This window comes from Natrix helvetica, assembly GCF_964273705.1.
Source record: "Natrix helvetica genome assembly, chromosome: 4".
Lineage (NCBI taxonomy): Eukaryota > Metazoa > Chordata > Lepidosauria > Squamata > Natricidae > Natrix > Natrix helvetica.
The window spans coordinates 64,689,708-64,715,769 of NC_138550.1; the positions used below are offsets into that span (position 1 = coordinate 64,689,708).

General features: G+C 39.8%; 1 protein-coding gene across 2 annotated transcripts in view; it reads left to right on the forward strand.

Annotated features, from left to right (window-relative positions):
- Window positions 1-26,062, forward strand: part of DMD (dystrophin) — a 1,188,090-nt gene that overhangs the window by 911,324 nt on the left and 250,704 nt on the right. For both annotated transcript variants that reach the window (XM_081951523.1, XM_081951524.1), the window contains exon 60: window positions 9,277-9,355. In XM_081951523.1, the coding sequence (XP_081807649.1) occupies window positions 9,277-9,355 (79 nt within the window). The remainder of the gene's footprint in view (window positions 1-9,276; window positions 9,356-26,062) is intronic.

The following is a 26,062-nucleotide window of genomic DNA, read 5'->3' on the forward strand; positions in this document are numbered from 1 at the left end:
GATGAGTAAATCATGAGTGTCTTGTTATAACTTTATTAGGGAGCAGTAGGCAAAGCATAAAAAGACTATACTAGTGTTTCTCAACCTTAGCAATTTTAAGAAGTGAACTTCAACTTCCAGAATTCCCTAGTCACTTGGCTCTGAAGAATTCTTAGAATTAAAATCTGCATATCTTAAAGTTGCCAAGGGTGAGAAACACTGAGCTAAACTCCTTATGGGGAAAAAAGCCTTTTTACCATTTGTTTCAGTTAGGGTTAGGGTTAGCAACTATAATATAAAATAAGGCTATATATATATATATGTGTGTATGTATGTATGTATGTATGTATGTATGTATGTATGTATGTATGTATGTATGTATTTATGTTACAACCCCTGGTATGACTAAATATGGGAGGAAGGTCACTACTCCCTCTTTCTGCTCCTCGGCTTATCACAAAGACCATGCAGGCAGAAAACCATATTTTTATCTTTACTGTTGCCTTTTTATATTTGTGTTGTTTATTTATTTATCAGTACAATTACAACATACATATATATATACATATATATATATATATATATATATATATATATATATATATATATATATATATATATATATATATATATATATATATATATATATATATATATACAGTATTTCATCCAAAACAATATTTATTAAAATATTAAATCAAAACCTGTAATTTGGTTGTATATTTATCTTGTTTTTAGTAGTGCTAGTCAGTAGAATCATGAATTTGAGGTATGCAGTAATAAAAAATTAATACTTGTGAAACCTCTGAAAGAATATTGGGAAGTAAGAAGAAACTTATGATCTAAAATATAGCATTTTTAATGCTTACATATGCTGCAGAAATATATTTTTATCTTATGTTACCAACCTAGATTTTCCAAATTTTTTTCCAAACTTTCCACTTTTTTTTTCTAAATTATTTTATGTTTCCTCAGACCCTATTTCCTGCAGTTTCCATTTTAATCCACCTACATTTTACTGGTGGTTTATCTCTAGCCATTTTTCTGGTCTAACTGTGAGCACAAGTATCTCTTACATTCTTTTTGCAAGAATGTTTTTTTAATTTATGGATTTTTATTCTTTGTTTAGACTATTGACAGCTGTGCAAAATATAATGAGGTTATCCTGTGAGCAGGGGAAAGTGAAAATTTGGGTGCATTGATTTAAAGTTTCATATTGTTTTTGTTGTGTCTCTGTTACTAACCATGATAGATTGTTTCATTGGTCTTCATAATGATTCAAAACTTTTGTAACAAAGAATAAATAAAGGAGCTCTCTCTTTTCTCTGCCATCAATTTCAAGGGTTGTCAGAACCTGTCATGATTGTTTAGTATTTGGCTTCATCTCCAACTAAGTACTGGTAGCAACTTGCCAGCCTCTCTTTAGAGGCAGCAGGTTTTGAGAAATAATAGATTCTATTTTCTGGAAAGAAATGAAGAAATATTTCATTTGCCCCAAATGCTTTGGAAATACTGGAATACAGGTAGTCCACAACCTGTGACCATGGAATGTCAATCAGCAATCATTCCTAATTATGATAACACTGTCCTTGGAGTTATGGCCATCCAAGCACCCCAACGTGATTCCATTGTGAGTGCTTTGCAACCCATTTACATTATGATTAGTTGCCAATTGTCCTGCGTCCTTTGTAACTTTTCCTGCCAGCTTCCCCAGAAAGTCAATGGAGATATCTGCAGGAAAGACCACAAGTCCCTAAATGTCTCCTACTAGTGCACCTTCCCTCAATCCGCAGAGTCATTGTTTAGCAATTAATTATTTAGCTAAATAATTTGTAATGGAGACAAAGCAATATTACTGGTATATTTTTGAAAGTGTTGATAGGAAGAGCAGCTATAATACCTTGCTCTTAGGGTGGCGCAATGGCTCGGTGGTTAAGACAATGGGCTTCTCGGCCAGAAAGGTGACAGCCTGTACTCACAACCCAAGTGCTGCACAACAGGGTGTTTGCCATGATCCTGCCCACATGCTAATGAGAGTAGATAAATAGGTACCTACAACTTTAAGCTGGCCACATGACCATGGAAATGTCTTTGGAAAGCACTGGCTCAACAGCCTTGAAATGGAGTGGAGCGCCGCCCCCAACGTACAATCATTTGTTCAGTGACTATTTGAAATTACAGTGGTGCTGAAAAAAAACAACTTACAACCTGTGCCCAAAGTGATGGCCATCCCCACCCCCAGAGTCATGTGTTTGTGATCAGGGCATGGGCAACCCCTTCAATTGCGCAGCACTTCGCAATCATATGATTGCCATTTGCAATCTTTCTTGTCCCCTTCCCCAGAAAGTCAATGAAGACTTTCATTGGAAGTCTTCATTGAAGGGAAGGTCAAAAGGAAAGGTCAAAAATGCCCAAATCCAACCAGAGTAAAAAAGCAGTGGAGTAAGGTAAGGAATGTGGGGCGCCTTGGTGGTATGGAAGGCCTGGCATAGGTCACACATAAGGTGGGGGGGGGGGATACTGCAGATAGGTTTTTCCATTCAAGAACTGGAAATCCTCCCTGCCAAAATCCAAGCAGGATTTACAATCCCTGAGTAAAAATATTTGTCTACAATAATCCTACAACTTGAACATTGCCTGTGCTTAGTCTCCCAGAGCATCACCCACCTTCCGGAGGTACCCATGCTCCTTACTTGGGAATAATGACCCACAAGATCACTTAACTGCAACTAGGAGTCCTGAGATTGTGATTGTTAAGCAAAGCAGTCTAATGACATCTTGTTTAACAACCACTTTGCTCAAGATTCTGGCCCCAACTGCAGTCATAGATCGAGGACTATCTATAATTCTATGTGTTCAGATTCAAAACAACCAAGCAGGATAGAAAATGCTTCCTTGGCATGGTATATTATTGAAGAAAGAAATGAAAGGAAGGATTTTCAGGAATTAGGGAAAGAGTTTAAAGAATAACATTTACTTTTATTATACTTATTAAAAGGTAGCTCCTCCAAAAAAGTGGAACTAGATAAAGGGGTAAAAAAGAATTATTTTCATTTCAGTGTTCACTTATTTTGGACTGGTCCAGCAAGAAAAGTACAGTATTTTGAATCTGTATTTACTTTTTTGTGAAATGCATTGTGATTTATCAGTTTAAAGAAATAAGAATTGAAGCTTGTTGTAAGGGCTCCTCTCCTAACTTAAGAAAGTGAAGACTCTTGAAACGGATTATTTCAAAAGGAACCTTTAATTAAGAAGAATGGAAACTATTAGAGGCAAAGCAACATCTGAATCCCCTTAGGCAATGCAGGTAGAATTAAAGCAGTAATGACCCATCCCATGCAAATTCTAACCAATACACAAGTGTGAAGATGTTTCCTTTATCAACTCCCCTGAGAGCCGAATAAACATACATTCCCATGGCTATCTTTTGTTAGACATTAAAGTAAGGTATCCCACGTGGCCATCATAAACATCTCTCCAGAGATACTGAGCTCTCCGGCCTTCCGGCACTAGGAAAACAGTTGTAAAATATCAGTTATCATGGGCGCCTCCAATAAATTGACTCCAAGGCCCCCCTGCTTCCAATTGAATGGCAGTATCACGTTTAGAGATCTGACATGCTGCCGTTCCTTAGAAAAAGGGGAGATCCACCTGTGAAAAGATAAAAACAAAAATTCCATCATAGTATTTTAACAAGGTTTGTCAGGGTATTGAGAGTGAATTTTTTTCAATAAGGTAGGGGCCCTAACATGGTGTTTAGCTACCCATTCATTTTAGGATGAAGGTAAATGCTTCCAAGCAACCAAGTAGTAGGTTTAAGTATGGTAATATAATTAATAGGAACATAAAAAGGCTAATATAATTATAAATATGGTTAGAATTATTCTGTTCTATTATTACTATTAGTGTATGTGTTATTTTTTTCTTTCTTGTCTTTCGTAAAATGATATGCCCAGGCAATACACTGTATTCAAAATATTTATATATAAATAAATAAAAACTTGACTAAAAAAAAACTGGGACAAATGTTTTAGGAAAACAACTAGCTCAACTTATCAGGAAAGCTTTAAACTAAAATTGAGGGGTGGAGGGTGACCAATCTTTAAGATCTCCAGGACCTAATTTCAAGCAAAACTCCCTAGAAAACAAATCAAATAATGATGTAAGGAGGGATGGGAAAGAAGATACACTCAAACACCAAACAGGAGGCATAGAAAGCATACCTAGAGTCAGACATAAAAATGTCAAATGCCTATATAAAAATGCACAAAGTTTGGGGAACAAACAGAGTGAACTTGAATTATTAATACATGAAGATAGATATGATATAGTTGGAATTACAGAAAAATGGTGGGATGAAATCTATGACTGGAACATACTAATAGAAAGATATAAACCAGCGATGGCGAACCTTTTTTGGCTTGCGTGCCACAAGTAGGGGGAGCGCAGGGGGGTTGTGTGCGGGCGTGCCACACCCGTAATGCAATGTGCGACCCCCAGTGCGCATGCACGCACAAAAGGCGCGACCCCCATTTTTACATGCTTTTTTCGCCCTCCCCAGGCTCCCCAGGCTTTATAGGAGCCTGGGGAGGGCAAAAAGAGCCTCCCACGCCCCCCCGGAGGCCCTGGAAGTGAGTTCCGGTTTGCTCTGAGGGTCGTTTTGAGCACTCCGAAGGCTTCAGGGACCCTCCAGAGGCTTCCCTGATGCATTTGGAGTGATTAAAACGATCCTCCAAGGAAACCGGAAGTCACTTCCAGTTTGCTCGGAAGGTCGTTTTAAGCGTTCTGAAGGCTTCAGGGAAGCCTCCGGAAGGTCCCTGAAGCCTCCGGAGGGCCTCGGGGGGGGAGGCTCTTTTCACCCTCCCCAGACTCCTATAAAACCTCTGGAGCCTGGGGAGGGTGAAAAATGGCTTTTAAAAAGGGTGAAATCAGCTGGTCAGCACGCGCATGTGCACTGGCCAGCTAACAGGGCAGCACCTCGCGTGCCCTGACAAATGGCTCCACGTGCCACCTGTGGCACGCGTGCCATAGGTTCGCCATCACTGATATAAACTGTTCAAAAAAAAACCCAGACCCTATAAAAGAGAAGTGTTCTGACCCAGCCTTCACAAGTAGTGATAAGATGTTTACTTGCAAGTAAAACAAACCCCTTTTTATAACAGGGCAGTCACAGTCTTTTATTTACAGGGATTTTTATACATGCATACACGCATCTGGGATGGGCCCCATCTGTTTCTCCCCCACACTCAGCTCAGGCCCTGAGGAGAGCTGCCTCTCCACATGGAGCAGGATGGAATGCCCCAGCTCTGCCTCTGCTTTTGATGCTGTTTCCTTATCAGAGCCTTCCAAAGGCGCTGAAGTTGGCCCAGGTTCTCCCTCCACCTTATCCTCTTCTGACTCTGCAGCTATCTCTGTTGGCAGCTGACAACAAGGAGTTGGAATTGTACTATATGTAAAAGACCACTATATTGGTACAGAAATGCATGAAACCAAAGACAAAAACCTCCTAGAATGCATATGGGTCAATAAGAAAAAAAGAATGACACTGTCATAGGTGTATACTACCCACGCCACCCAACCAAGCAGAAAAAAAATGTACTTTTTCTAACCAATTAACAAAAATATGTAGGCAACACACTACAATATTAATGGGGGACTTTGATTACCCTGATATCAATTGGAAGACTAATTCTGCACTAAGTGAGAAATTGAATAGGTTCCTGACCAACCTAGTTGACAACTTTTTTGTCCAAAGGGTAGAGGAGGGAGCTAGAGGTACAGCCATACTGGACTTAATACTTACAAACAGAAAAGAAGTGATAGAGGGAGTTGAAACTGCAGGAACCTTGGGAGAAAGTGACCATGTCATACTAGAATTCAACATAACACAAACACAAGCAATAGAACACAATGATAGCAGAGTCTTAGATTTTAAAAGAGCTGATTTTAAGAGAACTTGGGAAAGATTCCTTGGATGAAAATCCTAAAGGGGAAAAAAACTCAAGAATCTTGGGAAATTCTGAAAAATATGATCATAAAAGCCCAGCAAAAGACCAGCACAATACCACTGAAAAAGAAAACGAAGAAATCCAAGTAGCAACCAATATGGCTGCACAAACATCTCTTACAAATACAAAAAAATGGAAAGAGGGACACAAACCTAAGGCAGAATATCAGCAGATAGCCAGAATCTGCAAAGGCTAAATCAGGAAAGCAAAGGATCAGAATGAACAAAGACTTGCAACAAAAGTCAAAGATATTTTTTTTAAAAAAATAAGAAGAATAAAATCAAGGAAATAATCGGTCCGCCAAAGAAAGAAGACAGCAAAGAAGTAACAGGCAGCAGAAGAAAGCAGAGCTGCTTAACTCATTTTTGTATTGGTCTTCGCACAAAAAGAAACTATAGCCTATAAACCATAACTGTTAAGTAATTAAGCTCCCTGTTAGAAGAGCGAGTATGAGATGCGTAATGAGAGTGATATGGAATAACACGCACAAACCAGCATACAGAGACACTGAATAGTGTAAAAATATAGTAGTTTACTATGTAGAAATATAGAGGTATTCAGAGTCCGGTTAACAGTCCAAGTCATACACGGTTCAGTAATTCAGTTATCAATATTCTCAGTTTAACACACAAAATAGCTAACAGTAGCAAATCACGATACCTCAAAACACCAACCAGTTTCTAACAAAACAGAGAGAGATAACAGCCATTCTGGCTCCTTCTTATAGCTGCATGAGGTAACAAACCAGTTACACCTCTTAAGCATTTAAAGCAACAGATACACTTGTTACAATCATAGCTTATATACATTGCCAAGCCAAACCTAGGGTTACATCCCTAACAATAACTGTAAAGGATAGACTAGAAATAAAAGTTAAAATAAGCAAAAAAAAAAAAGGGGTAAGAGAAGGCCTGCCTGACCTTGATGAATACAAATCACCGGGACCTGATGGATTACATTTCAGAGTCCTAAAGGAGCTGGCAGATGTCATCTCAGAACCACTGTACCATACCTTTCAAAAATCCTGGAGCACTGGGGAACTACCAGAGGACTGAAAAAGAGCCGATGTGGTTCCCAACTTCAAAAAAAAGAGGAAAAAAACAGATCCAAGAAACTACAGATCAATAAGCCTAACATCAATACCCGGGAAGATATTGGAAAAGTATCCAACTAACTTACTAACAAAATGAAATTCATTGTAGAGAAAAGTAAAGTCTTACGCTTAGGCAAGAAAAACCAAAAATACACATATAGACTGGGTAAAACCAGGTTTAATAGCAGTAACTGTGAGAGGGATCTTGGAGTCTTAGTAGACAACCAATTAAATTGTGCAGAAATAAATTTTAAAGCCAAATAATAACCAAAATAATAGTGTAGGGGCAGCCGAAAAAGCCAATGCAATCCTAATTTGCATTATCAAAGGGATTCAATCAAGATCACCTAATACCACTCTATAAAGACTTAGTAAGACCATACCTAGAATACTGCATCCAGTTTTAGTCACTATGCTATAAAAAAGATTTTGAGACTCTGGAAAGAGTGCAAAGAAGAGCAACGAAGATGTTTAGGGGACTGGAGGCTAAAACATATGAAGAACAGTTACAGGAACTGAGCATGACTATTCTAGTGAAGACAAGGACCGGGGAGACATGATAGCAGTGTTCCAATATTTGAAAGACTGTCACAGAGAGGAAGGGGTCAACTATTTTCCAAAGCACCTGAAGGCCAGATAAGGAATAATGGATAGAAACTTATCAAGGGGAGTGTCACTGCGTTTATTTTTGGTTTGCCAGCTGTACCTGCATTCTGAATTATACGGTAGAATGAACTGTCTCTTATCAGAAATGATTTACTGAGCAGGTTATTACATTCCACAGAACTTCTTCCTTCCTTCCTTTGTCTGTATGCAGGCAGACAAAGGAGCTCTGCTAAAGATGTAATTAATTTAGTTAGTAAGTTTGTATTTTTATTTTATTTACATTAAAAGTTCTTTTATTAGATTATGCCTCGGGTTTTATTTTTGCTTATTTCAAAAGTATACTACAAGTTAATTCCACGATTCACACCTCATTAATTCAGTGCAGAATTCACACCCTGACAGGGAGTTTCAACCTAGAAATAAAGACAATTTTTCTGACAGTGAGATCAATCAACCAATGGAACAGCTTGCCTTTGGAAGTTGTGTGAACTTTACCCTGGAAGCTTTCAAGAAGAGACTGGACTGCCATTTGTCAGAAATAGTATAGAGTCTCCCGGTTGGACTAGATTACCTACAAGGTTCCCTTCCAACTCTGTTATTCTGTTATTATTATGATCTTTTTCTTTTTATCTCTTACAGTACATTTTTTCATATATCTGTCTCCCTACTTTTTGTTTAGTTTTTGTCATATATCACTAGTTAACTTTTACTTTTTCTGTTATTTTATGAATAATCATCAAGCCATATTTTTTGCTACCTGAACTGAATGATATTTGTACTAACTGATCAGGAGTGGGCTGTGTACAAACTAAACTGGAAACTACCCATACAAATACAGCTAGTGGTGGAATATAAACAATATACTCCCCAAAATAAGCAACAATTTTCAAAAAAAAATCCATAATAGATTAATATGCATATTTAATCAAAATATTTGATTAAAATCCTGAATCTCACATTTACAAGAATTCTAGCTATATGAATAATGCAGAATGAAAATTCATCACGATTTCACCCATTGGATGAGGAGCATTCTATTTTTATGTTGTAAATAATTTATATACATTTATTATAAATAAGCAGCTTAAACAGATATTGTTTCTTTCATTTACTGTATATATGGTTCACATTTTATCTGCATATTGTTGAAGTCTATCAAACCAGATACAGTTTTTTTTCTTGATAGTCCCAGCTAAAAAAATCTTTGAAAATATTATCACTACAAGAAAAGAAATTGTATCTGGTTTGATAGACTTCAGCATTATGCAGATTAAATGTGAACTATATATAAATGAAAGAAGCAATATCTGTTTATGCTGCTCATTTGTAATTTATATAAATTATTTACAACATAAAAATAGAATGCTCCCCATCCAAAGATTGAAATCATGATGAATTTTCATTCTGTATCATTCATATAACTAGAATTCTTGTAAATAAAGCTTCATTCACATTTTAATCAATTATTTTCTTCTCCAGATGAAAGTTTTGATTGAACTGTTTGTAAATTGTAGCAATAATGATTGTACAGGTCTATGAAACTAATGATTATTTTTTCTAATTGTTACACTTAATCTCCTCTCCATCCAGTTGTCCATTGATGAGCGTATCAGGCAGCTGCATGAGGCCCACAGAGATTTTGGCCCCACTTCTCAGCACTTTCTTTCCAGTAAGTAATATGATTTCAGTTGTTGTTGCTGCTGTTAACTTACGTAGTGATCCTTATATTTTGAAAAGCCTACCATAGATAAGATATTGTGCTGTTTTTACTGTATGTATTCTATTAAGTGTTGTACAATTCACAATTCAGATTTGTTTTGAGTTGAAGCATTCTGTATCTCTGCACTGGGCCCTTAAGCTCTTCCTATCATGTGCTAATGCTGGTTGGACTCAAAGCCATCTTAAGAATAGTACAACCTACTATAGCCACACATACCACTGGATAATTTCTCTGCTGCTGTGTTGTCACAACTTTCCACAGGAGCTAAAAAAAATGAAATTTGCCTTCCTTTCTGTGATTTCATTTCACTGAATATGCAGTGTAGAGTATATGTGTACATTGGTGTATAGGTATGCATAAATAGATCTAGGACTTTTCTTCTCCTACATTTCCTCCTCAACCGATTTTCCCCTGACTTATCTCCTCTGCTGACACACCTCTACCCATACTCCACCACCCATACGCCACTAGCCCCTGCATCCCACTGCGTTTGGCACAACCCATTCGCAGAAAGAAGGTTTGTCCTGGGTATTCCACCCCCCCCCCCAGGATAGTTAGCCCCTGTCACTGCGTTAATTGGTTTGCTAGCTGTGCTGAGATTTATTGCGCATGTCACAGTTCTTATCTGCAATGATTTACTGTACAGGTCACACATTCTTTCTTAACTTTCATTTCTGATCTTTTGTTCGCCTGCCAAGGGAGGTAGGCACATAGCTCTGCCAAGATGTGATTAATTTAGTTAGCAAGTTTGTATTTTTATTTTCTTTTATATTAAAATGTTTTTTTATTAGATCATGCCTCGGGTTTATTTTTGCTTATTCAGGAAGTATACTTCAAGGAGAAGCCATGATCCATCATCATTAATTACAAAGGGTTTAAATTATATCCTTGTCAGCCCCCAACCAATTGGCTAGAGGGGGTGGAAGGAAGGAATTCTTTAGGACCATTAATAGAAATCCAGCGAAAGGAGAGAGGTGTAAAAGAATTTGCCAAAATGCCTTCCTCCCTCTCTCTTTCTCCCCCCCCCAAACCTTGTCTCCTCCCCACTCCCCAGAAATACAGGGAGGAACAGTTGGTTTACTCGGAAGTAAGTCTCACTAAAATCAATGCTAGGATTACAGTGTGAAATATTCAGCTAGTATTTTGGTTTACTCGGAAGTAAGTCTCACTAAAGTCAAAGCCACCTGGGACAATTAGCCCCCAACAATTAATAGAAATCCAGTGAAATGAGAGAGGCGTAAAAGAATTTTCCAAAATGCCTTCCTCCGTCTCTCTCTCTCTTCCCCCCACCTCCTCTCCCCCCCCCAATCAATACAGGGAGGAACAGTTGTTGTTTTTTCTAAGTTTGTTTTTGTTGCAATGAAAACTACTCAAGTGACTGGAAAATGTTAAAACAATGTATCATACATTTGTTTTTAAAAAGTCCAATAGAATATGTAACTCAGGGAAACAAAGATAATAAAAACATTCTACAAGGTTTTGAAGCAGCTATTCTTTGCATATCAGGCAAATGCTTATGCATTCTCCTACCAGGATGTCGTTGTCAACAGTTCCTTCAGACTGGAAAATTGATCCAGATGAAGAATAATTCCTAACTCTGTGGCAATAGTAGACTGAAGAGGAAAGATTTGCCTGGAAGAAACTAAATGTGGCAGACAACCGTACAATGATACTTGAGCAAGAACAAACTGAAACACACTATCAAAAAAAAGGGAATCATAGGCAGAAGTCACATTCATGCTGAGCTGGGAGTTATTAAAATACTGGGTCATCTGGTCCTGCCCTACAATAATCTCTGATGGCCCATACTCATGATTTGACAACATGGCAGCAAAGCTATGTCCTTTAACTCAAAATATTATACAATTTAATGGAGAAAGAAAATACTCTAGAGATGCATGCATCTCCCTACCCATCCACTTCCCCATCCACCCCACAATCCCGGGGGTGGGTGGGCGGGGGGGGGGGGCTATAAGGAAAACTTTTAAATGATTAAGAACCCACAGACCAACAAAGTCCAGTGACAGAAAAGAATAATGCTAATGCTATTTTTAGATTGTTCTACTCACTAGAAAACTCATTTCAAGGAAAAAAAGAGGTTGCATGCTAGACAAGATATATCTAATGAAAGATAGAGGTCTTTCAATCAGGTCTTTTGCACCAACAATAGTTACTTTTATCTTTATTTAGCAGTTAATTTCCAGATACATTATATTATTAAATCCCTTAAAAGGGGAGAAGAGAGTATTTTTATACAAAAAACTATGGAGGATAATTCTTTTATTATTCCATGTTCTATGTATAAGCACAACAGATTCATATATTGAAGGCATACATTTTGTATGGTCTTTAAGAGAAAATAAGAGAAAATAAAATAAGATCAATGACAGTATTTCATAGAAGCCAATGGGGAGATTTATCTTCCGTTCCCTGAACAGGTAGAATTAACATTTTGCTTTTAGTCCATAAGGTAAAGAGAACAAAGCAGTACTTTATATAAATCATTACAGGTGTACATTTTATTGTAAAACTTCTGCTGTGAAAGTGTTCATCTCTCACTTTCATTTAGCACAAGTGTTCCTAATTAATCATTATACTTGGAGCTCAACTAATCATTTATGTCAGTCTATTGTTGACCAGAAGAAAAGAATGCAGGTAGTTCTCGACTTACGACAATTGAGCCCAACTTTTTTGTTGCTAAGTGAGACATTTGTAGTGAGTTTTGTCTGCAGTTTTTAAGTTAATAACCCAGTTGTTAAGTGGATGGCTTCTCCATTAACTTTGCTTGTCAGAAAGTTGTAAAAGGTTATCACTTAGCCCTGGGACCAGAGGTGGTATTCAGCAGGTTCTGACCAGTTCTGGAGAACTGGTAGTGGAAAGTTTGAGTAGTTTGGAGAACTGGTGAAAACCACCTCTGACTGGCCCCGCCCCCATTTATTCTCTGCCTCCCGAGTCCCAGCTGATTGGGAGGAAATGAGGATTTTGCATAAATGGAGATTTTACAGTATCCTTCCCCTGCCATGCCCACCAAGCCATGCCACACCCACCAAGCCATGCCCACAGTACCGGTAATAAAAAAAATTTGAATCCCACCACTGCCTGGGACACCGCAACAATCATAAATATAAACCAGTTGCCAAACATCTGAATTTTGATCATGGGATCATGGGGATGCTGGAAGGGTTGTAAGTGCAAAAACTGATCATAAGTCACTTTTTTTCAGTGCTGTTGTAACTTTGAACAGTCACTAAATGAACTGTTGTAAGTTAAGAACTACCTATATTCCATTTCAAATTACTGTATAAGTTATTTAACGAGAAAATCCAACTCCACTTTTTTCAAATGCTAATTTATTCAAAATGTTATTGTTTAGATATTTGCAAGGATTTTAAAATTATGTTCAGCCAAGATCAAAAAAGTTTATCCATTCAAAAAACATGAAAGCATAAAAAAAACAATTAACAATCCTTCAGCACAGCACTGAAAGAAAGACACAGTCATGATAAAGTAGAATAAAATATGGATTAAAAATATAAGAATGAAGACGTGACATAAAAGGGACAGTTAGAAGCTTGCTTAAAGGGACAGGGAAATGTCATCAGCCTCTAACCGCAAAATGTTCCAGCCAACATCCCTATGTCAAAAGTCCAAACCACAGAGTTCAGTTGAAGTTTGCATAAAGACACATAGTCCGTACCTGTGTCCCAAGACAAAAGGAGAAGTAAGACCCCCCATCCTCTTATAAGGCTTTCCCCCCAAAATAACCAATAAGTGTTGCACCGTTTTTGAGAATGTATAAGAACGTGTGCTTCCATGTTGCACCGCTTTAGAGAATGTATAAGAACGTGTGCTTCGATAATGAAGGTTATTCAGAATTTCCAATGCTAGCTACGTGTTAGCTTTCTGAACCTGGCTGCCAAATAAACTCTTCCTGTATCCTGAGAAGTCTAAGTCTGTCATTTTCTGCAACAATTCTGGCAACCGCGGCAGGACTTAGAGTGATATTTCGCTGAGGACGGAATGGACCGACGGGTGCCCCATCAAGGCCATCTCGTCCGTCTTCAGGTGCCACAGAGATCTTTCTCTGGAAGAGGGCTGAGGACCTCCCTCGGGCATCCGGAGGACACCACCGATCCAAGAATCTGACCAGGATCAGGATGAGTTAATAAAATTACGCCGGCTGAGAAAGAAGATGCCTGCAGGCAAATATCGAGGGAATTGTAGACCCACTTGGTTAGGAGTGGAAGAGGGGGCCCGGTCACCCCCCTGAGCCCGGGATAGCGTCCCTTCCAAATGGAACCGGTGTATCCTAATGAGGCTCTAGGTTGTGTGGGAGGTTAAGCTGCTGCAGTTCCTGTTGATGACCGTGAGTCTCCTGGACCGCAGGTCAGCGGAAAGTGTGTTAGAAATAGAACATGGGAGGGGGGAGTGTTACTCGAACGCCCCTCCAATGCATGTTGAAAAACTTCAAAAGAGCTTTTAGTGGAGATTATGGAGATCCAAAATCCAACCCTGGGGATCTAAAAGGATTCTGTGAGAATGAGTGGCCAACCTTTAATGTAGGATGGAAACCTGAGGGCACTTTTAATCGGACATCATTTCAAAAGTACATCAGATCGGGTTCCGGTTGCGGTACGCGACGAGCAAGCTTTGCTCGCCCCACGCACTCCTGGTGGGCTTCCCTTTGATCGGAGGGGCACAGGACGCCCTGGAGGGGCTCCTGCCGAGGGGGCAGCGTAGCGGGGGATCTCCTGTGTTGGCGGCGGCCAGGGGGCCCCCCGCATTGCCCTAGGCACCGGGAGGCAAGAGGGGAGGCGCGTGGCGTCTTCGTGTTGAGGCAGCCGGAGGAAACCCAAGATCCGAAGGACGCAGTTGCTGTGCGGTGAGATGGAGATTCCCCCCGTTCCCTTTGATGATTGAATGAAAATAAACAGACTGTCAGCTATTTGGAAAGATCTTCAATTCATGGCTGGGAAGTGTGATTGGAGGGAGGGGGATTTCCCCCCCCCTTGGACAAGCGGCTTGAAACTGTTTTGCTCCCTGCCCCCAAAAGAGGAGGAGGGGGGGGAGCCTTGGAATGGAATCACCCTCGTACCAAAAAGCAGATTTCCTTTACTGCAATTGTGAAATGAGGTGATGATCTGTTGTATTTTGAAAACTTTGAAAACTTTTGCCTGGGGATCCCGGAGCTGGCAGGGCAAGATGGCACACTTCCGTTGTCTTTATGTACTTTGAAATTTGACTCCACCTACAGAAGTTGCTGGCATTTTGTCTTTGTCTCCGTGGCACTTAGAGAAGTCTCGTGTTACATCTTAACCTGGTCTTGGAACAAAGGACTTTATTGCTTTATTACCTAGGTCCCTATTTGTCTGGGCTCTCTGCCTCGCAATCTCTCTCGGCTACCCACCTCCCCAGTTGCTTTTTTTTCTGTATTGACATTTTCATCTCTGAACACGTGATCCCATTCCCCGCCTTCCTGAGTGCACTTCGCCGGCTCGCACTCCGCGATCCCCAACAGCAGCTGCTTTTCTGTGCGTCTGGCGTTTAGGACATCTACCTAAACGCCAGACGGACAGAAAAGCACAGAAAAGCAGCTGCTGTTGGATATCGCGGAGCACGAGCCGGCGGAACGCGCTCAGGAAGGCGGGGAATGGGATCAACACACATGATCCCATTCCCCGCCTTCCTGAGCGCGCTCCGCCGGCTCGCGCTCCGCGATCCCCAACAGCAGCTGCTTTTCTGTGCTTTTCTGTCCGTCTGGCGTTTAGGTAGATGTCCTAAACGCCAGACGCACAGAAAAGCAGCTGCTGTTGGAGATCATGGAGCGCGAGCCGGCGGAGCTCGCTCAGGAAGGCGAGGAATGGGATCAGCACACGTGATCCCATTCCCCACCTTCCTGAGCACGCTCCGCCGGCTTGCGCTCTGCGATCCTCAACAGCAGCTGCTTTTCTGTGTGTCTGGCGTTTAGGACATCCGGCTATCTACCTAAACACCAGACGCACAGAAAAGCACTGAAAAGCACTGAAAAGCACTTCGCCTCCAAGCCACTTCGTCTTGATGACGTCGCCGACGTCGCTGCTGGGCGCGGCCGGCCGGAGGTAACCAGAGTGGCGCCGAGGGGTCCGAGCGGACGAAAGAGCGAGCAAGCAAGCGATGGAGGATCAGGCTGCCTGATCCTCGGTCGCTTGTCCACCGGACTGCCTTGGCGCCACTCTGGCTACTTCTGTCTGTCCGCACATGGCAGCTGCGACGTCATCAAGCCCCTGCCACTTTTGGACGTCGATTGCAGTCGCGAGGAGCGCGCAAAGTACAGCGGAGGCAGGAAGGTTATTGGCGCTTCCGAGAACCCTCCTGCCTCCGCCGGTTGCCCAGCTGGCACCACCCCGCGCGCGCTCCTCCTCCTCCCTCCTCTTCCTCTTATATATATATGAAACTCCCTCATGGACCCTCGTGGATATTATTATTTTATATATTATTATTTCATGATGAGAGGTGAGGCTCTGCCTCTCCTGCCTCCCCTGACCGCACGTCCCTGCATGAGTGATAGCTAAATATTTTTCCAATTTTCTAAATCTTTTTTTATTTGTATCACTAATTTATTATAATTATCGTCTTTAATTGTGTAATATTTTGCCAACACCCAGATCCCCAAGTATTTCACTTTCCTAGTTATTTGCATTCTGGTTGCTACTTCCAGTTCCTCTTCTTGCTTTTTTGTCATGTTCTTGGTTATCATTTTTGTTTTGTCTTTATTGATCTTTAGTCCTGCCACTTCGCCATATTCTTCTAATTTTTGAATTAATGTCAGGCTGGATTCTAATGGGTCCTCTAGAACAAATACTAAGTCATCAGCATAGGCTTGGGCCTTATATTCTTCATTTTTGAGTCTTAAACCTTTTATTCCCTGGTCCTTCCAAAATTCATTTAATAAAATTTCAAAAGTTAATATAAACAGCAAAGGAGAGAAGGGGCATCCCTGTCTGACAACTTTTTTTATTTCAATCTTCTCTGTTAATTCTCCATTCATCAGAACTTTGGCTGTCTGACTTATAAAATCCTTCTATCATTTTTATAAATTTTTCTCCGAATTTCATCTCATCCAATAGTGTTATTATAAATTTCCAGATTACGTTGTCAAATGCTTTTTGTGCATCAAGGAAAACCAGTACCATTTGTTTTTCTGGATGTGCCAGGTAATACTCTACTTATATCTAGGATGATTCTCGTATTATTTTTAACGTTTCTGTGAGGTAAATATCCATTTTGGTCTGGGTGTATTCACTCATTTAAAACCTGTTTAATTCTTCCTGCCATAATTGCTGCAAATATTTTATAATTGGAGTTTAGTAAAGAAATTGGCCTGTAATTTTGAATTTCTTGTAGGCTGGTTTCGTCTTTTGGGATTAGCGATATTATTGCTTCTGTCCATGATTCAGGTATCTTGGCTTTTCCTAAAACTTCATTAAACATTTCCACTCCTAGCTCTCCCAATATTATTTTATTATATTTGTATAGCTCCACCAGTATTCCATCTGGTCCTGGGATTTTATTATTTTTCTGGTTTTTCAAGACTAATTCCACTGTTATTGAACAGGCCAATAACATCCAGGTTTGTTGGCTTGTTCAAAGTAATTTTGTCTGGCCGCTTTAATTTTCTGTGCTAATTCCTTTTGAGTTATTAAGTTGATCTTATGTTTTATCATCTCTCTTTTTTCTTTTTTAATTTTATTCTTTGGGTCTTTCTGTAGTTCATCTTTGGCTTCCATAAGTTCCTTTTGCATACATTCTTGTTGCTCTTTTTGTTTTCTAGTTTTTCTCGCCATGTAGGCAATCGTAAGGTCTCTTGTGTAAGCTTTCATAATGTCCCAGAGATTTTGAATTGAGGTGTCTTCTTTTTTATTTATTCTAAAAAATAGTTTTAATTCTTTCTTCAGCATTTGAGTGTATTCTATTTCATTTACAATATTTGAATTCATCATCCATCTTTTTCTTCTTCTTTGACCTTTCCATCTAAATTTTATTGGATTATGATCTGCCCACTCATTTGCTTCTATTTCAATTTCGTCTACTTGATTACGTAGACCAGATGAAATCCAAGCTATGTCAATTCTTGATAGGGACTGGTGGGGGTTCAAATAAAAGGTATATTGCTTTCTTGTTTTGTGCCTTTCTCTCCAAATATCATGTAATTTATATTCCATTGCCATCTCAAAAAAGGATTTGGGTAGCGTATTTTTTCTTTTTGCTTTCATAGTCCACTTTTTAATCCACTATTGCATTATAATCCCCAATTAAGCAAATATTTTCATATTCTAATTTGTTTATTTTGTTGTGTAATTTCCTATAGAATTCCTCTTGTTTCTGATTTGGTGCATATATGACTATTAATAATGTCGGTTTTTCTGTTGTCTCTAATTCAATCATTAGCATCCTGCCTTCATCAGAGTAGACTTCTTTGGAGTTTATTTTTTTCCTTTATATAGGTTGCTATCCCTCTTTTTTTTATCTGCTAGTGCTGTATATAATTTCCCTAGTTTTTTCTTTTCCAGTAAATTCCTATGTTCCCTTTTAATATGCACTTCCTATATACAGATTATATCTACCTTCAGTTTATTAAACATCTGCGCTCTTTTTTTGGTGCGTTCAGTCCATTCAAGTTTATCGAAATAGTTATTTCCTGGTCCATCTTTAGATGGGGTGTTTTTTGTTGCTTCTGGTTTGTATCTGACTTTTCCCTCTCGCGCCCTCCTTTTCTGCTCTCTCTCTTTCTTGCCTCTGTTCTTATTTCCTGCTTCTTTCCTTGTCTTCTGATGTTTCTTCCTCTTGACTTCTACTTTCTAGATCCTCTTTACTTCCTTGTTCTTCTTCCTCTGTGCAGTATTTCTCATAGAATTCCTGTGCTTCTTTTATATTCTCTATCATATACCTTTTTCCTTGCCAAGACACCAGTACCCCTTCTGGTACCAACCATTTGTACATTATTTTGTTTTTATTTAACTGATTTGTTAAAAATTGGTATTGTCTATGTCATTCACGAATTCTTCTTGGAATCTGTTTAAGCGTGATCAACTCTTTTCCCTGGTATGTAATCGTTCCTTCTCTGGTTTTTTTGTATACTTCATCTCTAGTTGTTTTTGGGCAAATCTTACATGCACTTCTCTCGGGAGCCTATGTCTTCTGGCATAATTAGTATGCACATGGTAAGCTTCATTGATGTCCCCTCTCAACTCTTGTTCTTTTCTCTGTAGAATTTCAGTGAAGATTCTGATCATTTTTCCTTTCAGGTCTTCCTCCTTCTCTTCTGGTATGTTTTGGAATCTTAAATAGAATGCAGCTCTTTCATTTTCAAGTTGGATTATTGATAACTTTAATTCTTTATTAACTTGTCTATATTCCAGCTCCATTTTTTCCATCTTCTGATCTGTTTGTTCTATTTTTGTTTCGATGTTCTGGATTTTCTGTTCGTTGATTGCTAAGGCATTCTGTATCCTTTCAATTTTGTCATCCACGGTTTTAATATTTTCTTTCAATTCTCCCATTTCATTTTTCATTTCTTTATGATTCCTCCTTGTCTCTTCATGATTTGTAGCCATCACTTCTTGGTTTTTCATCTTGTATCATCTGGAGCATCAATTGCATAGTCTGCATTGATGGTGCTGGTCCTGTTGTTCCTGCCATCATTCCGCCTTTCTCCAGTCCCAATGCGCTCTCAATTGATCTTTGATTTGAGGAGGGGGGGTATTGGTAAAATCATATTGGGTGTGGTTTTTTTCACTAACTTTACTGAAGTTGCCATACTTATCCCCCTATTTATCCTCGCCCACAATTGCATATAAATTCTACTTTACTTCTACTTTATCAGCAATATCAATAGTATCAATAATTATATATCTCAATATTTAGCAATAATTAACCTTCCTTAATATCACGTTTCAATATCTAAACATTCCTATGTATTATTTTATTCTATTTTTGATCCTTAATTATTATATATCCTAGAGTTATATATCACACTGTTATCTTATACAAATAGGTGTCTCTCAATTGTATCAGTTATATAGGTATTCAATTCTAGAAATTAGTTTCTCTCTATGTATATATATCAGCTTATGTCACCGTTAGTTTTCTTGCATCAGACTTCACAGTTCAAATTTTTGATCCACTAGGTGTCACCCTCTCTTCAGTATCACTGTTAGTGTCAGTCAGTTAATACAAGTCCAGCGGCAAAGGAAAATAGTGGGGGGTGGGTAACGAAGCCCTCTAATCATTCCAAAACCGTTCTCTCTCTACTGTCTCTAGTACCATTCCAAGTTCCGAGGAGAATAAATACCATATACTTGTAAGTTCAACTATTCTTTGGAAAAACGAAACAGCAAAAGGAAGAGCAAGAAGAAAAAAGTCACCAACCAACCCGACTGTTGAACAATCCTTTCTGTGCTTTCCAAGTCTTCTCAGCAGTTACTATGTCCTACTCCTGTTGTCCATGCCAGGTTTTCGTTTCCACTCTGGCCACTTTAGTTCAAGTTATTTATGCGGTCAATTCCAACTCAATGATTCTGCTCTTACAACTTTTCAGCAAAAATCTGAAAAATCTCCTTCCCAGCTCACCCTCTCTGCCAATTTCGCATTGTCCTCCTCTTCTTTGGGTTGTCAATAATAGTAACAGATGTCTCGATTTCAACTGATTTCTCTCTCTGCTTCCTTCTTATGCGGTCGCCATGGCTCCAGTCCTGACCAAGTGGCAGGATAAATCCTCGTCCGTTTAGTGGGTTTCTCCTACCCGCTGGAGGATTTGCCTTATCACTCCAGAGTCTTCAGAGTTTCCCCCTTAATCTGCTGGTCCCTTCAGGATCCACAGCACTCAAGAATGAGCCCAAACGAAGAAGTTAGAGTTAGAGGTTAGGAGAGCTCCAGTTCCTCAACTCCAAGCACAATGACGTCACCACAGGAAGTCTGAACTAATTCTTAATTAAATTATCAATCACATTTACTTAATCTTTTAGGAATTTAAAAGAGAGTGGTTGAAATGAAAAATAATAGCTTGTCACAGTATCTTTTCAATCCCCATCCTCAATACTCTTGACATTGTATGGAACTGGCTTTCTTAAATCTGGCCTGTTAATTTTATCTAATTTTTTAAATGTTATTGTCACATTAATTGGGTTTGGTTTTTTGGATATTTATCTAATTTCCTTTTAACTTTTGTGATATGTGTTTTTTAATGTTGTACGCCGCCCTGAGTCCTTTGGGAGAAGGGTGGCATATAAATCCAATAAAACAAACAAACAAACAAACAAAATCTAGAATCACTTCTATCCATACTTGTAGAATTCCAGAAGTAGAAGGAATAATATATGTGTCTGTATATGCTTATTCCAGAAAGAGTATATAATACCTGATTACAAAACATTGTTCTACCTGATAAGCTCTTAGAAGATATTTCTTTTTACCATCAACTAGGCCACTAACTTGTAGCTGTGGTGATATTCATTCATTCATTTTATTTTGGTCATTGACCAGCAAAACAAAAGGACACAATTGGTTAGAATTTTAAAAGGTTCAAAATAATATAACAATATATAAAATTGTATGTTTAAGAAATGTGGCCATAAAAATATATAATATAATACAATTTACATAAAATAACTAAATTATTATTTGGAATAGCAGAATTATAAAATTGTCTATCTGAAATATATAGACCCATTGTAATACTATCAGTTATGGAAAAGTTTTCATTAATATTGTATCTAGAGAAACTATAGTAATTTAATGTAGTAATACATAAGGAATGATTATGGCTTTGAAACTAAAAGTTAGAATCCAATTATAATAACTATATTGTTAAAATAATTCTGATAGCTAATGAAATTAAGAAAAAATAAGATTCTATTGACAGTAAGGACATAAAGCATTTATAAAAAGTAGAAACTAAATGGACATATTTATAAACACAAAATATTTAGGAAATATTTCAATATAAATTATAATGTATTGTACAAACTATGGAATAATATTTGGCCACAATCAGGAATAAGATGGTATTGGAAGACAGACAGAGCAGTTGGAAAATTATAACTTTCCAAATTAAAGCTGAATTCTTGGAGAGAGAGGCAGAAATTAGTTGATTTAAGAACTCCCTAAAAACTCTTAATAGAAATTATTTCAAACTTGTTCAGAAAATCCTTCATTCTGATTAACACAAAAAGATGGAATGTAGATTTAAAGATAAGCACCAATCTAATACATTTGGCTAAGAGTGGAACCAGTCTAAGACACAATAGAGCAGTAGGCAGAAAATAATCTGTGTGTGCAATCAAAAGTATAAACCTGTACAATTGAATGAAGCATGGGTTGTTTGACCTGGAATAGTAAACATTTTAATGTCAAAGGATTAATCCACAGCAGCACTTGTTCTCTACTTCCTATCTTCCCATAAAGACCTGATATTAAGGTTATGGGAGAAGGCAAAATTCATGATGAAAGCAATGTCAGGAATAAAAAATAAAAACAAAAAAATACATCTGGTCAAAAGCTTCAGGAAGAGCACAAGGGTGGGTATTAGATAGCTTTTTTATAGATTGTTCAAAACAAATGTTACTTTCATCAAATAGTAATTGACCTAAAGTTGACCTCCAACTGATATGAACAGAAGCACTGTCAATTTCATAACATTACATTATGCTGTTATACAATAAAAGTTTGATTCAGTGGTGAAATTCAAAATTTTACCCTACTGGTTCTGTGGCATGACTTTGGGGGAGGGTGACTGGGTAGGCATGGCCAATTTTATTTTATTTTTACTTTTTTTAGCATTTTTTAACTTCTTCCGCTGTCTTCCATCAAGTGCCCAAATGCAGCCAGACTCACCGTTTGTGACAAAAGCTGTGAGCGTCTCCCTCATCTTGCTTCATCTAATTACTTGGTTAAGGTTATTTGTGAAATAATTGCAGTTTAATTATCTGCAGGGCCGGGGGGGGGGGGGGGGGAGAGAATCCTAACAAACATATTTGAAAAGTGGTAGCTTGAAAGGAATCATTTGATCTGAAGAAAAAAATACACCTGCAGGCAGAACTGATTCGTGCCCCAAGCCAAACAATCAAGCCGATGTATTAAGGTTGATTTTGTTAGAATCTCAATCAGAGCAGCTCTGGGCTTGAGGACTCCCCCAGCTGTAGGGCTACAATCCCAAGTCAGAGGGCCCAAAACTGAGGGTGTGGGTCCCCAAGCCTTACCACAATGGGAAGGTGTCCTCAGTAAGGTCAAAAAAGTCAAAATGACAGGTGCAAATGTGATGGAAGACACGTCTCTTCTTTTTTTTATTTTTAAGCATACACCAATATCATCAATATCATCGCGTGGACATTTTGGTACTAAACCAATATTAATACAAATAAAAATTACTCTATTAATCAAATGAACATAGTCTAGTGTTGTTATATGTATTAATATCAGCACGTATGCCTTCATTTTTCAATTAATCAATATTTACTACATTCTTCTAATACGTTCTAGTATTATTATATGTAATCAATATTTACTGCATCCTTCTAATAGTCATAACACTATTCTTAGGCATATCTAATATCATCCTTTTTCAAAATTTAATCTTAACCTCTAACATCCACTTTAGATATGTTATACTAAAGCACGTATAACTATATTCCCCCTAATTCTAATTTTTTAATCTCTTTAATCTATTCTAATTCTCAGTACAGCCAATGTTGTTGTGGTGGTGGTGGTGATGATGATGAAAAAAGATCCTTTTTATCCATCTTTTATCTAAAGGCACCTTCTATATCCCTGGGATAAAGCTGTTGAAAAAATCTAAACTGAAAAACTCTGCTGCCATCTAGTGGTCATTTAGTTTAAAAAATCCTTGAAAAAGAAAAAAAAGTTCCAACACGGGTGATTGTCTGACAGCTGACAGATGCAAGATTTTTTTTAACTTTTTAAATGCTAATTAAAAAAAAAAGTTCTGAATCAGCTGTGTGAAAATCAACTGTGCCACATGTGTAAACTTTTTTTTTACTTTTTAAAGCATTTTTTTAGTAATAATAATAATAATAATAATAATAATAATAATAATAATAATAATAATAATAATAATAATAATAATAATAATAATATTGCCACAAAGGCGCCACCCGGTTTAAGGCCCCGGTAGTCGCATTATTCCACGCGACCACCAGGTCCTCTACCCGGGGGCAGGTCAGGGCTACAGGAGGTGGCCCAAGCTCCATCTGGAACCTATCTGGTTCCATCAGGCGCCTGGGGCGGAACCATCTGGTGTTTTCCGGTTCCGCCTCCCCGCAGCGGGGGGTAGCACCAGGGAAGTCAAGTCGGAGGAGTGAGTGATCTGACCATGACAGGGGAGTGATGGTTAAATCCCCTCCTCCCAGATCACTCAACCACTGGCCAGAGACAAAAACAAGGTCCAAAGTGTGGCCTCCCTCGTGTGTCGGGCCCTGAATCAATTGAGTCAGGTCCATGGCTGTCATGGAAGCCATGAACTCCCGAACCCCCCCCCCCCGGACGCTTCTCCCACCGATGGCAGGTTAAAATCCCCCATCACTAAAAGTTTGGGGGTCTCAACCGCCACCGATGCGATCAGCTCGAGGAGTTCAGGCAGGGCCGCTGATGTATAGCGAGGAGCCAGGTATACTATCAGCAGGCCCAACTGTCTCCCAGGGCCCCACCTCATGACAAGGGACTCACACCCGGATGTCTGCGGCACAGTGGACTCCCTCGGCTCTAAGTCCTCCCGAATAATCACTGCTACCCCACCACCCCTTCCCTGGGCCCGGGGCTGGTGAAATGCTCGGTAACCTGGAGGGCACATTTCCACGAGGGGTAAACCTCCCTCGTGGCCCAACCAGGTCTCCGTTATTCCTGCGAGGTCCGGCTCCCCCTCAAGAATTAGATCGAAAATGAGGGGGGCCTTATTAACAACGGACCTCGCATTGCATAACAACAGCCTCAGGCCCTGGGTCTGCAGCTCCTGACCACCTAGTATGCGGGGGTTGGTACAAGCGACCGGGTGTGACCAACAACCACGGTCTCCCAACCAACTACGAGTTCTTGATCTGTCCTCGCATCTGCCCCTCCCTACGACCGTTGGAATCAAAGAGCCCTGTATTGGAACGATATCCTCCCCCTCCTCCTCCCTTCCACTCCCTCCCCTCGTGACCACACCTAGTGACCTGGCTCTGTCATCACTCCTGACCTCCACCCGCCCCCCAACCCCAGAACCCCTACAAATTCTTAAAAAACATTTTACTAAAAAAAACCCTTAATTTACGCTTCCTCCACCTCTCTGGGTTAATAAACCCGTCCTCAAGGTGGGCCCTCGAAAGGGCTGGAGGCCAACCTGCGAGAAAGGGGATTCCCGCAGCCGCAGTAATTCCGACTTCGTGTGCATAAGAGTGAAATCATAGGGGCAAAATTAATTGGTTACAGGTGCTGAAGATGTAGATGTACCATAAAATCATAGTTTGTCGAAGAAGTTTTCCTTACCCAAGATGAAAGGGTGAGTTAGTGGGCTAGTCGACTAACTGGGTTTCACTCGGGAGGGTCTCAAGATGGTGTAGGAGCCGGCAAAGCAAGGTGTTAAAAGATGTTAAAAAGCAACGGCAAAGGCAAAGTCAAAAGACGCGATGGTAACATCTAAAGTTCAAACCTAGATTTCAGGTTTGCCATTCTAATTGTCTCTGCTCTGACGTGCTTTACTCGGCTCCCCCCTCCACCAGCTGCCTCGTTTAGGTCTTCCCACTTCTCCTCTCCACACAACGAGGCAGTCCTCCAGCTTTCCGACCAACGCCCCGGCTAGCACACCAACACGCCAACACGCCAACATGCTTGCCATCTTTCCGTCTCTCCACCTCTCCACGCCTCTCGCCTCTCACATTCGTTTCTCTGCTCAGCGCCTGGCGCTCCGCTCCACGCTCCACGTCTGACACTCTCACCAGCCAGATGGGCACCCACAGCCAGACGAGCGCCCACTTCATGCCTCCGTTCGTCTCTTGCCTCGTCTCCTGCCACAACTCCTTCTCCGCTCCATTCTCTGCCCAGGCGCACAGCAAGAGGTGAACGGTGTTCGGCGTTCAGCGCTCTCATGCTCCGTCCGCGCTCGGCGTCCTTGGTGTCCTCGGTGTCTCCAACTTCCCGCTAGCCAGCTGACCACCCAAACGCCGTGCCCGACCCATCCTAGCCAGGGCAGAGTCGGGGGGTGGTCGTTGACAAAGCACGACCCTCAGAATGGCATTGAGGGTCGGCAGCACCTCTCCCAGATGGAAAACCCCTCCGCAATTTTGCGGAGCTCACACGGCAGCCGCCATCTGCCTCGGAAGCTCCTCCTCCTTTTAGAAAAATTCTAGTACTAGTTTGGGCAAACCAGTAACATTTTTACTACATCTTCGGGCGAACCAGCCCAAACCGGTAGCATTTCACCCCTTGTTTGATTATAGTTTAATATAGACAGACCTCACTTACAAACTGCCTCATGTAGCAACCACTCAAAGTTAAAATAGTGCTGAAAAAAATAACTTTGTAACCAAGGCACTTATTTACAAACTTCCCAGACTCACTCATACATGTATTTGTCATTATAATCAGTTCATTTTGTCTTGTGCCTGACCCATTTTTTCTTTAAAAACT